Source organism: Xylona heveae, assembly GCF_001619985.1.
Source record: "Xylona heveae TC161 unplaced genomic scaffold L228scaffold_5, whole genome shotgun sequence".
Classification (NCBI taxonomy): domain Eukaryota; kingdom Fungi; phylum Ascomycota; class Xylonomycetes; order Xylonales; family Xylonaceae; genus Xylona; species Xylona heveae.
The window spans coordinates 1,210,511-1,225,074 of record NW_017264197.1 but is presented as its reverse complement, the minus strand read 5'-3'; the positions used below and the strand labels follow the sequence as shown (position 1 = coordinate 1,225,074).

The window sequence follows — 14,564 nt, the reverse complement described above, 5'->3', positions numbered from 1 at the left end:
TTCTAGGATAGAGGCGACTGAAAATCAGAAGGGCAAGGCTCGTATACATATTCACAGAAATTACAAAATTAAATATTATGGGTATGAATTTAACCATTCACATGTAAAATAATACCATTAAAATTCCACAACCTATAACCAGACAGCGAAGATCATTGAAGACATCTGCTTCTTTGCATACGATATGGCGACCATGTCGGAGAATCTCAGTCATTTATGCAAGCCTTATAACTTTCGAGATTTCCATGGTTCGGCGCGAGGACCAGTTCGACCTTGTCGTTGGACTCCCCATGACCCCAAACCCTCCCTCAAGCCATCTACCAAACTCCGATTGATGGCATCTTCTTCGAAACTTACTCGCTCAGTCCTCCACTCGAGCAGATTCTCCGCTCGAACGCCGCTTGTTGAATGCAGAAGGCCAACGGCGACGTCCACTAGTGCCGGTCTTTCGTCATTATGGTAAAATACTGTTGCGCCGCATCTACTGCAAAACTCCCGATAAACCCCAGGGGAGCTCTCATATTGCTTCAAGGTCCCCATACTGAACTCCAGCGGCTGGCCATTCAACTGGACGAGATTTGTCTTGGGAATAAAAGCCCATGGTGTGATTTCGTAGCCCGATGTCAACCGGCATGAATCGCACGCGCAGGTGCCGGCTAGGTACTTTGTCTTATTGGCCGCGAGCCACCAAGTTTCATTTTCTGGATTTTCAGGAGAGCCTGAATGATAGGGAACGATCAGATCTGGCCATGGCGAGGTCGCTTCGGCGGAAGCTTTATCAGGCAAAGTTATGTAGAATTGAACGCCGCCACACCGGCAATGCGCGTGGATCTTGTCCTCGTCTTCAAATTTCATTGTTGGAACTTTGCCACCCAGAGTTTGACTTTCAAATAATTCTTTACTCTTCTCAATTTCCGGAGCTTCGAGCCACCTCGATAATGGCCGACCACTGATAGAAGGTATCCAGTCGCTCATTCCTCCGTCTCTGGTGTCTCCTACCCACATGTGAGCTTGTATTTCGAAGATCCCCTCGGTTCTGTCCAGGAGTCCAGTGGGCACTCTCCACGTGCTCTCTCGGGTGTCATATGCAAACACCTGCGCGCCGCATGTTGAGCAGGAGTATCGAGTCATAAACTCAGAGGTCTCGAAAGCAGTCAAATTGTCCAGACTAGCCGGGCCGGAAGGGACTTTTATAGAAATTGTACCTAGAACACCGGAAACATGACGAGACGTATCGCAGTGACAGATATTAGCTGATAGAGGCAGGTCTGATAAATCGAGAGCAATGACAGATTGATTCTTCTGGCAATGGCAGGAGACCTTGACCTTAACTTCAGCCATGACAGGTCAGATGGCTTAGACCTGGCTATGTCTCGACAAATCTAGACTCAACGGCAGGAATAATTATTTCATTTAATCTTCACCAATTGACATGTGCAGTAATACCAACTTATCACATGACACAAATTCTTCAGTGCGCCCTTTGACGACGTGTGATGGTTCCTTTGTGGCTGCAAATGTTCATGTCCGTAACTGTTGCTGCGGTTCCAGAAACTCTAAATAGGCGACGCCGTGTAACGTCTTAATCAAGCCGTTTACAAACGAAAGGAAAGTATTTCTGAAGAAAGTCTTCAAGCACCGATCCATGGAAGCAAATAAGCGGTGTCTATATATGCGACTGAGAAAATCAGGGATCGCCGTATCATCAATAGCAGGAAATGGCTCTGAAACCTCATCCTCGAGCCATTTGTTTACGATGACTCGCAAGGTGTGCTTTTTCTTGAAATTATAGTCAACAGTACACTACTGCATAGTGTTACGCGAGTCAGCTCAAAGCTAACACTTTCTTCTCTTCCCTGAGTCGTCGTGTGTAGAAAGGCAAGCATTTATTCTTAATGCTTGTTTTGTGCACTTTATTCCAGTTGCTTGTAATGCAATAACATTTTAGGTTTCGGTTTCCATATAAAAGGGGATCTTTGGGGTAAAGCTACACTTCTATCGAACGGCGAATAATAGACATTTTGTGCATTGACAGGTAGAAGTCTCAGACCTTGGCCAGTTCCCGGAGAGTCTCGCTAGGATAATGTACTGCCCTCGTGCGAACAAGAAGACTGTTTCTCTTCATATCAATCGTGGGATCGGGCTCCTATCGTAGTACGGTGTATCAAATATTCATATATAAATTATGGGCAGTATTGATTTACGACGTAATCCCGTCCGTGCTTGTCCATATTCTTAAAAAAAACGTATATTTCCTCGGATTAACGATCCATGGACGAGTCAAAGCCAGGCAGAATACTCGGCCTCGGCCGAGAAGCAAAAAATGTTATGGGCCTGTTCTTACACTGACGAATCACAGGTGCACCAACCACAGCGCAGATCTCGACACCTTGCATATGCTTCATGCACAATTAAGCCATTTGCCGCAAATCTGCTCAGCGGAGGATGAAAGGGGTGAGCTGATTTGATCTGTGACGTTTAAGGTGGCAACAACTGCATTGCTTAGCACTTGAAGAGGGAATCAACGTGGACAACGGGGAAGATTGAGATGCTCAATGAGATGAACGGCACTTTTCGCGGTCAATATCAAAGAAACGACACGAGAAGAACCCATACGAGCAAGAGAGAGGTAGTATAATTAGAAAATATGGTGGAAGTCGTAGACCGGTTCCATCATTGAAAAATTTGCGACTGTTAAATTTGTCGTGACAAGACGCCAGTTATAAGATAAAATGTGTAATGACGGAGGTAATGCCGTCGACTTCAGGTTCCGATCAAGGGATATCCTAGACAATCATTAGTGGAAGCGTTTGATAAAGTATTTTTCTGTCGCATAGTCGTCGAGTTGGACTTGCAGAGCGGAGCACTTGACAAGTGTCACAGGCAACTCAAGACATTACCGGAGTAGTCTGGTTAGAAGGAGCCGGCCGATTCGTCAAAAGCAAAACACACATCCCTCGATCCTGCTTGCCAAGTTGTCGCTCGGATACTGCACGGGCAGCGGGGCAAGGCTAATTTGGCCGAGGTGGAGAGATTCTAAGTAGAGTCGGAGGCGGCGGCCAAAAGCGCAAATCGCGGCTGTAAACATAAAAAGGCGTCCTGGACCCACAGTCCAGAGTAGCTGACTCTAATTATCGTTGTGACCAAGCCGAAGAGAACCCAAAGAAAAAGTCCATCTTCGAAACTTTTCCAAAAGAATTTCTCTTTGACGTCAACATCTCTCCACTTCAATCACCATGAGCGACCACGGCTGTTCCTGCGGCTCTAGCTGCCAGGTAAGACCAGCGAAGTTTGGCCCCATCTATGGCGGGGTTGATAAACCTAAATCTGAACTTGCTGATGACTGATTGCTTTTATTTTCTTAGTGCGGCTCATCCTGCACCTGTGGAAAGTCAGTATAGAGAGACCCTTCTGGCCGCAATGAATTTGGCCGACATTTCCATTTGCGTATTTGATTGGAGAGGGGCTCACAATTTCTTTTTTCTTTTTCTTTAGGCCTAAATAATGGTGCGACTGTTAAGATCCGATTTTCTCTGCAGAATCAGACTCCTTAGCGTCTATTTCGTAGCCCTGCGAATGCATGCTGCGACGGGTTCCCCTTCAGGAAAACAGCGAGGGGGTCATCTCATGTAACGTGTCCGAGATCGGTGAGGTTTTGATCAAGAGATATTTGTGCTTCAGTTCTAGTAGCTTCTTGTTTGGGGAGAGAAGAATGCCAGGTTGTTCTTTTAAAATTCTTTTCAACACTTCTCTCAAGGTCACAATTTATTATGCCGCATTATTTGTGTACTCGATGCCAACGTTTCAGGAATATCTGCAGTTAGTGATGCGATACAAAAAGTCGCCATTACCGGAGAGTCTCCTTGCCACCACATTGTTATACCACATCACTTTGTGGCTTCCTCCTTCTGGAATACAGGTTGAGTTGTGCGATAGCAAGACGAAGGAGATTGGCCAGAAACATGTGCAGGAGTCAAATCGGAAGCAGTCACGCCAACAAGGGGCAGTCATCCTGGTATCGTGTTATGCAACGTGCGTAATACAGCAGGGTCTTCCATTCACAGCTGACCTTAAGTAAACGTGGGGGCGCTTTGGGAGGTTTAGACTTGATGCAGCAGGCAACTCTTTACCTAAGAAACTCGGTAACCTCCGTAAATGAACAAGGAATGCTCGGCCTGTTTCCTTCATTTTGGCTAAAGCATCAGCCCATCAACAGGCTGCGTCTGGGGTCTGAAGAATCGAATCGCATTGCTTCCCGGGAGAACCTCAGCTACCCCTCCCGGAGCTTTGTTTTTCTTCTGCTTCGTACCACCATCATGATGAATTCTGCAGCCTCCAATTCGTGGAGTGGCTTGCTGGTGCATGCTGGCCATGCTCTTCCATCCAATCAGCAGCATATGCTACAAGGTGCGGGGCTGACAGGTCACACTCATACCTTCTCAAACCCACCTAGGAAGGGGTCCTCCAAGTATCACCAGACTACTTCCAGCAGAGATGATCCACGCGGGATGGATCGAAAGTCTGCCGAGAAAACGTAGCCCCGCCGAGAATCTCGACAGGACTTGATAAAGGGACGAATATATAAAGCTGAACTTCTCAAGCCTCGTACACATATCGTACATTCTGCAACCAATCCGATCAAGCACCAGCTACAACTGAAATATATTCTTTCAAGATCCATCCCATCTTTCTGAAAAAAGACAACATGTCTCCCTGTGGTTCGTAACATGTTTGCTTTCCCTTGTCAGCTTGAGACTCGCTGACAGCATATAGACTGCAAGAGCTGCAACTGCGCAAGCTGCTCCAACTGCAGCTGCTGCTCGGGCTGCGTATGCTACCTAACTTCCTTTCATACCTGCCCCCAAAGCCATCCCCAAATGGTCATCTACTACTATCCAGGACTCAAGGCTAATGAGCTCTAGCATTAAACCCCCATGACCGTAACTGGGCGACCTAGTAAATGGATTGATTACGCATGGCCGGGAATCCTCCAGTCAAGAGAAAAATCTAGGCGCTCGAAACATTTATTGGCGGCCAGCGACTAGGTGTTGTGTGCGATTTTGGGAAAAGAGTGAAGTTCGAATCGGAGTTGAAGTGCTCGCGAGCAGTGGTGTGGAGCGGTTAAGGCCTGTTAAGATCGAGTTTTATCTGTTCAATAGTCACTCCTTCAAACTCATTTGCATCTCAAAAGCACCTGATATCAACTGATGTTGTGAATAACGGAACCCGCTTATGGCCTGAAGCATTATTTGCAGAGTATTGGCCACATTAAACTCATCCCAATCCCATTCTCGCATCGTCGCCAACTCCCCAGTCGACTTCACGAGTCGGCTCTTGATGAATATCGTGATGGTCGTCTTCGTTGGTATCACTCAGGGCAACGCTGGCTCCACTTGCCGCCTTACCATCGCTGGTTGTGCTTCCCTTACTGCTGCGCCGAAACCAGCCTTTCTTGCGCGACCGAGACTCAATCGTACCATCATCCCCTTTCTGAGCAGGATTGGCATCCATCAGTATCTCATTTGATCCCTTTCCATCTTCAGACGCAGATTCGGCTCCTTTGGAAGCTTGACTCGGAACCTTCGAAGCAGGTTCATTGCTATTGTCTCCAGGGGACGTCTCTACCAGCTCTGCATCGCGGTACCATTTCCGGCGTCTCGTGTATCGTCCCCAGCCATCTTGGCCTCGGCGTCCATCGTGCCACTTAGAAGAATTTGTCAGTGAATTTTGACTTCATAGTAACATTCGGATTGGATTACCTTATTGTCGTAATAGATCCAGCCATCGCTGTCGTCATCCTTTCTATCGCCAGCTCCTTCCACTTGCCACTCGCTCCCTTCGGCCCACCGCCATTTTGCATGTCCTCCCTCAACTTCAGGCAGCTGAAATTGCTCCTTAGGAGGAGTTGGATTGAGATACTCGTCAGTCCATGGAGCCCGTTCGTAGGTCAAGAGCGACGAAGTCCAACCAAGACCAATCCAACGGCGCTGATTTTCGAATAGAATGAAAGTGAAATGCACACCAGAAGAATCAGAGCTGCCCTTTGCGACAGCTAGCGCACTCAGTTCGTTTGCAGTTTTGACTCGTGGAGGTGCTTTATGAGCAACCCCGTTGTGCTTCAAGGACGAATTTCCTCTAGTTGCTCCGGTAAAGTCTAGACCGGTAATTATTGAACAGAGTCGACGAATGAGCAACGAGCGCCAGATGATTGCACGGGCTGCTCTAGCAGGCCGAGAATGCCAACTCAACGTAAGCGTACCAGTCGTAAGGACAACACGGCGTGTAGTAATGATGTAAAACGGCGGAAGCGTGAGAGCTATCCAAAGGGGGGTGAGAAGCAAGATTCGAAGAAACAACGTTGTCAACGCTGGACGGGTTGTGGCCGAGGTTGCAGTTCTCTGGGTGGATAGGAATTCGGTGAGCTGGATGAATGGATCGAGAAGGACATTGCATCGTGATGTAAAGACCCTGAGTGTCTCAACAATCTCATCCAAGCTCTTATAATGTCTTGTATTGCCATCAGAATCATCTCTTTTGTGGCCCCTCTTTGCTTTTTCGCCAGTCAATCCAGTCGACGACAGAGGCGAGTATCTGCGAGAGTACATGCCCAGCATCAGAGAAAGGACTATTATAATTGGCCCAGAGAACTGGATCACCAGATCTCCATAGAGCACGACAGCCCAAAACCCTGCCAGAAGAAGAAAACTTTCCCATGGGTCACCAGTCGTCCATGACAGGAGACCGGCAAACCTGTTCAGCGGAAGAAGGAAGGGATAAGAATACGCGAGCGCGCGTGTGATCTGTGGAGGTGTAGCAACAAGCAGTGGGGACTTCTGATGAACAAGAATGGTGGAGCGCTGCCTCGCTGAGGAAGACGGGCGACCTAGAGTAACTGGAGAAAATGAGGCAAAAGTTGGTGGATTGAGACCGGGACCTTGCGGAGAGGCCCCGTTCTCCGAAGGGTGTGCAGCTGCAGTGGACATGGAAGAAGTCCAAGGAGTATCTGCTCCAGTAGAACTATATTAGCACATGGCAAGCAAATCAAATATCTGGGGAGATTCACCAAGTGCTGCCATTAACCGGACGTCATGTCAGATTCAATGTAATACAGCATTCAGAGTTAAACATTCAGCTTCAGCTCGGGTTGCATCGTAACAAAAACTGGGCAAACAAGTGCTCTTCCAGAACTACTCAGGCATAAATATTGAACAACTACGACAAGTCTGAGTATATCACATCCCGATTTGCTGACAAGCAACGAGAAATGTGAAAGGAATCGCGGTGGGGTTTCGTTGTTGCAAGCACATGTCGCTTCCGCTACTTCTCTGTCGTCACTGCTGGTCTGGCCGAGGCTGTCCAGGGAGTATACATTCTCAAGACATACAGAGTCCGAACATTAAAAGAAAAAGAAAGACTGATTCATTTGCGGCCTGCCCAATATAATGTAACAAAACCATAGACAGAACCATTACCAAGAACAAGCTCTTACAACCAAGGGTCCAATGCGTGAATGATGCACTCCAGGGAACAATCCAGTCACATGACCTCGCCTAGAGCCGCTATGTCCGAGTTGCCGTTCTGGGCAACATCTGGGAAATTTTATGGCGAGATAATCATCATCACCGCGCCACAATCTCCGTTCATTACATTCTCGCGGCATCTTTTCTTAAGACCTGTGGGATAGGGGCTGATCAGTCATGGTGAGTATTGTGATTGTAATTGGTCTTCACACATTTGATCTTTGGAAACTCCCATGGATCCTTCAATCGTCTCTTGACAGATGACTGATCGTTTTTAGGCGCACCGTATAATCACCCAGGTTGTCCTTACCGGCTCTCGGGTTCTGGGTCGCGCTGTTGCAGAAGCGTATCGTCAAGCAGCTGCCTCGCAAAAATACGCTGCCCAGGCCGCGAAGAGCAATCCTGGAGCCGCCAATAATCTCGCCTCTTCTGGCCTCACACTTGACGAAGCATGCAAAATCCTCAACGTCAAACCTCCTCAGGGTGGCAAAGCCAACATGGAGGATGTAATGGGTCGATTCAAGCGACTTTTTGATCAAAATGATCCCAAGAAAGGCGGAAGCTTCTATCTTCAAAGCAAGATCCTCCGAGCTAGGGAACGAATAGAGTTGGAGGTGAAGAATGCGGAGAGGGTAGCCGAGAGAGAGCAGGAACTGAAAGAGGGCTGGAATCCCAAGGTTTACAAGGAAAGGTAGTGAAGAAGCGGAGTCTGGCTTGATATCCATCTTTTGAACATATGCGCCCGAATTTATGCCGCTTATTTCAAGAGGCATTGCGTTTACCTTCTCAGATGCCTAGAGTATGCATCGGCTGGGCGTTGGGGATCTTTTTGATCAGGTTTATTTTTAGCAGAACATCATGCATATTTGTCGATATACGACTTCATGCGCTCGCAGAACTTTGCTTTGCACCTCTACTTCCTCACTCATACACAACCTCATTACCATGTATTATTAGGTCAGTTCAAATCAGCGATCTTCTTTCTTCGGCCATGACGGTGAATCACAATGGCACTTGAACTGCGACATGCCTATTCTTTCTTAGAAAATGTGAGGCTCGATCCTGTATTATAGGCTACAAGTACTTTCCTTGCCATTGTTCAACCTGAGTTGGCCTCTTCCGGGCGAAGCATTGCCATTCTGAACAATCTCGCACCCCGAATAAGAACAAGACCCTTCTCGGTTCAGGGAAGAACCAAGTACCCGATCGGGGGAATTGAGGACCGCGGATATTTATGGCTGGAAGTCTATTGGTCAATCTCTCGCCGACACCGGTACCTGTACCTGAGCGCAATCGCCTGTATCTCGTCATATCACCTGTAGCTCTATCACGGTGCCAGTTTAGCGTCATAGCCCCTCAGTTTTGAAGGACCAGTCCTTGCCCCTCTGTGCCTGGCCGTTGATATTTTATTGACCAGTCAGGCGGGATCTGCTACAAGAAGCAAATTGTACAATCTTCGATTTCTCTTCACTGGTAGTACTGCTTCACGATGCCGCGCACTTCTCCACCCTTGTCTTCTACTTTACCTCCGCTCATTTGCGGAACCGCGACGTTTAATGATCAATATAACGCCGATCCCCAGGCACTTCCAACAACAGCAATCGTTCATCGCGCATTTGCGTCAGGATTGCGCGCATTTGATTCTTCCCCATATTATGGTCCTTCAGAACAATTACTCGGACAAGCTTTGGATACTCCCTTTATAGAAGAGAATTTCCCGAGGAAGGACTACATGGTCCTGACGAAGGTTGGCCGCATAAAGGAAACCGAATTCGATTATTCACCGGAATGGGTTCGCGAGAGCGTGGGCAACAGTCTTGGAAAACTGCGGACCAGATACTTGGACTTGGTTTATTGCCATGACGTGGAGTTCGTGACCCCGCCAGAAGTACTTGCCGCTGTAAAGGAGCTTCGTCAGATCCGCGACGAGACAGGTGTGGTCAAGTATATTGGAATCTCGGGATATCCAGTCAATACGCTCTGCGAGATTGCTGAGATGATCCTTCGCGAAACAGGAGAGCCTTTGGATGCAGTCATGTCGTATGCGAACTACACTGTGCAGAACACTAGGCTCGCAACGGAGGGAGTCGCGAGGCTTCAGGCAGCTGGTGTCGATGTTGTGTTGAACGCATCCCTCCTGGGTATGGGCTTATTGCGAAGACAAGGCGTTCCAATCGGCGGCCAAGGAGACTTTCATCCTGCTAGTCAGGACCTTCGAGCCGCTGTGCGACAGGCCACTGATGTCTCCGATCGTCACAACGAGAAACTCGAAAGTGTGGCGCTCCGCTATGCATTGGAGAGTTGGCTTTCTGCGGGCAGTGCGGTGGGCTCAAAAGGGAAATTGAATTTTGGCGCACCATTAGAAGAGGGTCGAGCAGATGCTGCCCCTGATCGGAAGTTAGGAGTTAGCGTGATTGGAGTTAGCTCCACGGAGGAATTGGAGGAGACTTTACAGGTATGGGCAAGCATTTTAGATGGTATTGAGGACTCTATTTCCGCCAAGGAACGCCCGAACGATTATGAGAAAAGCGTTCAGATGCAGGAAAAGGTCCAATCTCTTGTCAAAGAGATTCGGGAGTCGTTAGGAGAGTGGGTCGACTCTACCTGGTCAAGTCCACCTGCAGGATTTAAGAACACAAGAGGGAATTGACAAACAAACAATCCGCCTGCCGCTTCTGGTGTAATGCAGAAAAAGAGTGAAGAAGCATTCCGAATGTACACATAACAGGGGTAGATTTACCTGCTCCAATCGCCAATCAAATGGCTGGCTTATATATAGAATGAACATTTTCGATGGCCCACGTTGCAGCCCTGAAATTAAAAATGATGATATCCGCCATTATCAGCGACACAGTTGAGTTGCACAGGAATGGGACTTTCTACAAGATATGAACTAAACCTAAAAGACAGCACAGCGTTACACAAAGAACAAGAAAAATGAAAATCGAAAATAAGAAAATAAAAACACACACTTGATCAGAACTCCAAAGAGTACATTTCTAGGTCATCACCGGAAGCCTACAGCCAGTAGTTAGGTGAATTTGAAATTAACTCTAGAGATGTAAATGTTTAAGGGCTCAGTGCTTTGTTTATGCCGCTTACCGTTTTCAAGCGAAATGGCACTGCCGCTCAAAACCGCTGCCTGCCCGACTCCCCCCTTCGCCTGCCCTCCCGCCCAAACGTTCCGCAAAATGGCTTACATAAGAAAAGCAATTTCCAAAGCCGTCACGTGCCCAGAATTTGCTTCTGGATTCCGTAGATATGTCGACTGCTTGAATAATACCTATTTTCGATTTGCAACGCGAAAGGATACGGCAAGATGCGGCGTCTTTCAAGATTGCAAAGGTCAATTGACCCCTTAACAGATCTACCCAAGCGTCCGTCGGCAACTGAATCGCTGTGCTTTTCTTGTCGGACACGAAATCAAACTGCCCGTACAGCATCTCCATTCACTACCTCGACGTCTCATCCGGCTCGGCGCAGCGAAACCGGTGAGGTCCCGTTGACGGAAAGACTTCGCCGAAAAATCTGGGGAACAGAGACACCGCCAGGTCAGGACGACCCTTACAGTCGACTTTCTGAAAATCAGCAGCTTGCTGCGCAGCGTAGACCTCGCGAGTCCAGCGCAAACCAGAACACCACTGGATATGAGCCCGCGACGACATGGGATGGTCTCGAGAGCGTTGGTGGATTTGGGCATTGGTGGAAGGAGAATTGGGACCCAGCGCACAAATTTCAAGGGTATAAACAACGAGATTTTTGCGGTTGAAACTCTGTGCTGACCCAAGATAATTCAGCTTCATGCCCTCTGAACGGCTAGACTCGCGCGCTGCTTTGGCTTCGGCCCTCTATCGAGCCGTAGTTGAAATTTTTACCCTCCAAGGCGCCGGCCGTCCCGTGTCTGACGTATGTAATATCCGCGACGACGGAGTTATTGGGGAGTACTGGCGTGTCCAGCTTGATCCGTCAGCAGATGGACAAACTGTAGCCATTTCTTATCCCAATGAGCATATCCGAGACGATATTCTCAAAGCGACAATACCATCTAAGCCTGTTGAAGAAGTTGTCGAAGCAGAGCAAGAAGCCGAATCTTCGCATTCAACCATTCCAGCTGCGAGTGAACAAACTAGTATTCTCGAAGAGAGAGTGGCTGCTTGGGGTACTCAATGGTTCTCAATTCCCCTCCACGACCGCTCCATCAAATTTACCGTATGTCACAATATTGACCCCGCAAACGCACATTGTAGATACTAACTTGAGAAAAGATCATTAAGCGCGTTATGCAGCTTACTGGCGTTCGAATCCCTGATCCCACTATTCAGCACGTCAACACCCTGGGCGCACTCCTCAATAATCTCGCAGCAGCCCCAAAGCCAAGAAAATTAGCTGATGCTCTCTTTGCTCACGAGGAGATGGCTAGCCTGCCAAATGTGAAGCTATCTGAACACAGGGTCACCCCTATAGACAAAGAAAGGGATCTGGGCAGGTGGAAGCTTATTGAAAGGGAACTACGGGCGAGAGGCCTCCCTGTCACCGGGCATACTAGCTTGTGATACATGATAGAATCTTGTACTATACTGGAGCAGTGTCGGATCATCGAATTCGATCGCTGTGCGATTTCATAGATACGTCCCTCATATTAAGGAATGCAACCTTTTTATTTTTGTGTGTGATATTCTGAAGGGGGTCCTTTTCTTTGATATTCCTTTATTGAAATAAGCATTCGCGATGGAGGCTAGGACTAAAGCCCCTGCTCTTATGCGAAAAGGCGGGTTTAGGCTTGCTCGGACTAACGGTCGGAAGCACCTCCGCGGCAGTCCTCGAGCGGGTGGCGGACAACAGGCGACAGTGAAACCCTCTTCCATTCCTTAGTTATACCCTCGCGGGTCTCCCTTGATTCGCCTAATTGTTGGCAAGCACGCGCTTCGACTCTAAGAGGCAAGCGACACTCCCTCAACAGACTACCTGCAGACTGATGAACAGATGAGCTTTGCTCAAGAACCTTTCGATGAGCTTCAATTGACCCCCTAATGGAAACTCTTCTGGAGGTTGGCTAATAGGCAAGGACTTTACCATCTGAGTCATCGAAGAATGCATGACTCTCCTTCATCCTGAGATGGATCTCCATGGCCATCTTCCATTGACGTGACATCTAGTAGTTCAAACATAGTTAATGCTGGAGATCATGGTTATGGTGGCTCGGCGGCTCCCTTCATCCAGGGAACAGCTGCCCTTCCAAAAGGGAGTTCGAAACCCCCCCCGCGTCTCCTGAAAGCGTATGTCGTCTCGTGCGCAGCGGCTTTCTCGTTAACTCGTCAAAGAAACACTCTTTGCTTGTCAAACGCACATTCTTTGCTGAACAAAGCCCTCACCTTGCTCTCTTTCCTACTTCGCCATGCTACAACTCATGCACGCCCTGCCTGGAGGGGCTGGTGGGGAGAGGGGGGCGTGCGCCCTTCCTCACTCCCTGTGTCTTTTGTGAAGCTTATATGTTTGTTTTGCCGCGCTAGCAAATGTTGTTTATGATATGCCAAAGTGTCCTTCTTTATTTGCATCTTATATTTCCCTTCTCTCTTTCCCTCACGGTTGTTTCGAGCCCGCTAGCCAGCTTGGTATTCCATTCGTTGTGGATCACAGTTTGATTTACGCTTGATAAGGGCTTCCGGCAGCCCCCAAGCATGACGCCCACTCATTTTCGTCGTGCATTGCACCTCGTTTGTTTTTTTATATTCACTCATTTGATCGATGCTGCTAGACTTCCCGTTCCAGTACCTGATCTGCTGCCTTTCCCACCGACTTTCGACGGAAGCATAATTACATCCACCGGAACATGCAGGACTTTGTCAAATTCATCTTTTTCGAGCTATCCTTTTACTTCACCAATTGAGGTCAGTACGGCGGCGGCGTGGACGACATCAGCATGGGCAACAGGGAAACATAAGGAGACGACACTTAGGAGGTTGCCGTTGCCATTGCCGATACCAAAGGGGTAAGCTATGCTCAATGAATTTCGATACATTTTTAATATTGACAAGCTGCATAGCCCGACTTATCAGTTCATTCATCCGGAGAAGCCATTCCGTTTGACCTTTGCTGGCAGTTCAAAAAATAAAAAGAGAGACCTGAACGTCGTTGGATTCGTGAGTGCCAACGGTGGAAGCACAAGTACTTGTAACCAAGCCCTGGCCTACAACCTCAAAAACGGCCATCTCTACGATGCCAATGGCAATGAATACTCGACTAATCCCGGCACCAATTACGAGCCGTTTGTGGCGCCATCCAGCCCTGGAAGCATTACGGGAACTTTCGTGACGTACTCTGACGGCACTCTTGGCTGGATCAATAGTGCTTTCTCGAACGGACAGGCATCCTTCTGTGTTTCCTCTAGTGGAACTGTAATCGTTGTATACCAATTTGGGACACAACCCGCGGGCTGTATTTTCGTCAACTTAGTCGTCGCTGGCGGTAAGAGGAAGATTTTCGATTCTTTTTGACGGTGCTAATGAGTGTAGTGACGGCCTGTTCGAATTCCACGTCAATCGTCGGTCAAGGTCCACCTGGGCCCACCGGTCCTACCGGTCCAATAGGTCCTACCGGTCCAACAGGTCCTTCAGGCCCGAGCGGTGCTTCTGGTCTGCCAGGTCCTTCAGGCCCGAGCGGTCCCTCTGGTGCTGCCGGTCCCTCTGGTCCATCTGGTGCTGCCGGTCCTTCTGGTCCCTCTGGTGCTGCCGGTCCTTCTGGTCCCTCTGGTGCGGCTGGTCCTTCTGGCCCCTCTGGTGCGGCTGGTCCTTCTGGCCCCTCTGGTGCGGCTGGTCCCTCTGGCCCCTCCGGTGCTGCCGGTCCATCAGGTCCTGTTGGTTCTACTGGTCCTGCAGGCCCCTCTGGTCCATCTGGTGCTGCCGGCCCATCTGGTCCCTCTGGCGCAGCCGGTCCTTCTGGTCCCTCTGGTGCGGCTGGTCCCTCTGGTCCCTCTGGCGCTGTTGGCCCTACAGGTCCCTCTGGCGCTGCCGGCCCCTCTGGTCCATCTGGTGCTGCCGGTCCTTC

General features: G+C 48.8%; 6 protein-coding genes across 6 annotated transcripts in view; 4 read left to right on the top strand and 2 right to left on the bottom strand.

The window, feature by feature from the left end:
* Window positions 1–125: 125 nt before the first annotated feature.
* L228DRAFT_247289 (DUF636 domain protein) lies at window positions 126–1,762 on the bottom strand. Its single transcript, XM_018332611.1, has one exon. The coding sequence runs from the start codon at window positions 1,339–1,341 to the stop codon at window positions 226–228; it is 1,116 nt and encodes a 371-aa protein (XP_018188436.1). The 5' UTR covers window positions 1,342–1,762; the 3' UTR covers window positions 126–225.
* A 3,512-nt stretch (window positions 1,763–5,274) lies between these two features.
* Window positions 5,275–6,983, bottom strand: L228DRAFT_238782 (Pex24p-domain-containing protein; the record flags this gene model as incomplete). The annotated part of the gene is made up of 2 exons (XM_018331081.1): window positions 5,275–5,703; window positions 5,760–6,983. The coding sequence occupies 2 exons, from the start codon at window positions 6,981–6,983 to the stop codon at window positions 5,275–5,277; spliced, it is 1,653 nt and encodes a 550-aa protein (XP_018188435.1).
* Window positions 6,984–7,337: 354 nt separating this feature from the next.
* Window positions 7,338–8,651, top strand: L228DRAFT_138541 (mitochondrial import inner membrane translocase subunit tim-16). Its single transcript, XM_018329155.1, has 2 exons — window positions 7,338–7,700; window positions 7,799–8,651. The coding sequence occupies exons 1-2, from the start codon at window positions 7,698–7,700 to the stop codon at window positions 8,213–8,215; spliced, it is 420 nt and encodes a 139-aa protein (XP_018188434.1). The 5' UTR covers window positions 7,338–7,697; the 3' UTR covers window positions 8,216–8,651.
* Window positions 8,652–10,378, top strand: L228DRAFT_138505 (Aldo/keto reductase). Its single transcript, XM_018329154.1, has one exon. The coding sequence runs from the start codon at window positions 9,010–9,012 to the stop codon at window positions 10,168–10,170; it is 1,161 nt and encodes a 386-aa protein (XP_018188433.1). The 5' UTR covers window positions 8,652–9,009; the 3' UTR covers window positions 10,171–10,378.
* Window positions 10,379–10,802: 424 nt separating this feature from the next.
* On the top strand, window positions 10,803–12,188 carry L228DRAFT_247284 (hypothetical protein). The gene is made up of 3 exons (XM_018332610.1): window positions 10,803–11,261; window positions 11,318–11,729; window positions 11,786–12,188. The coding sequence occupies exons 1-3, from the start codon at window positions 10,840–10,842 to the stop codon at window positions 12,071–12,073; spliced, it is 1,122 nt and encodes a 373-aa protein (XP_018188432.1). The 5' UTR covers window positions 10,803–10,839; the 3' UTR covers window positions 12,074–12,188.
* A 1,328-nt stretch (window positions 12,189–13,516) lies between these two features.
* Window positions 13,517–14,564, top strand: part of L228DRAFT_238778 (hypothetical protein) — a gene marked incomplete at both ends in the record, with an annotated part of 2,058 nt that continues 1,010 nt past the window's right edge. Inside the window, 2 exons of the mRNA XM_018331080.1 lie at window positions 13,517–13,985; window positions 14,033–14,557. Of these exons, the coding sequence (XP_018188431.1) occupies window positions 13,517–13,985; window positions 14,033–14,557 (994 nt within the window). The remainder of the gene's footprint in view (window positions 13,986–14,032; window positions 14,558–14,564) is intronic.

What these genes read in the sequence shown, in the direction of transcription:
- L228DRAFT_247284 (XM_018332610.1), top strand. Translation starts at nt 10,840, where the DNA reads ATGCGGCGTCTTTCAAGATTGCAAAGGTCAATTGACCCCTTAACAGAT. An exon ending in CCAGCGCACAAATTTCAAGG is followed by an intron (nt 11,262 to 11,317) that starts GTATAAACAACG and finishes AAGATAATTCAG; the next exon opens with CTTCATGCCCTCTGAACGGC. An exon ending in ACCGCTCCATCAAATTTACC is followed by an intron (nt 11,730 to 11,785) that starts GTATGTCACAAT and finishes ACTTGAGAAAAG; the next exon opens with ATCATTAAGCGCGTTATGCA.
- L228DRAFT_138505 (XM_018329154.1), top strand. Translation starts at nt 9,010, where the DNA reads ATGCCGCGCACTTCTCCACCCTTGTCTTCTACTTTACCTCCGCTCATT.
- L228DRAFT_247289 (XM_018332611.1), bottom strand. Translation starts at nt 1,341, where the DNA reads ATGGCTGAAGTTAAGGTCAAGGTCTCCTGCCATTGCCAGAAGAATCAA.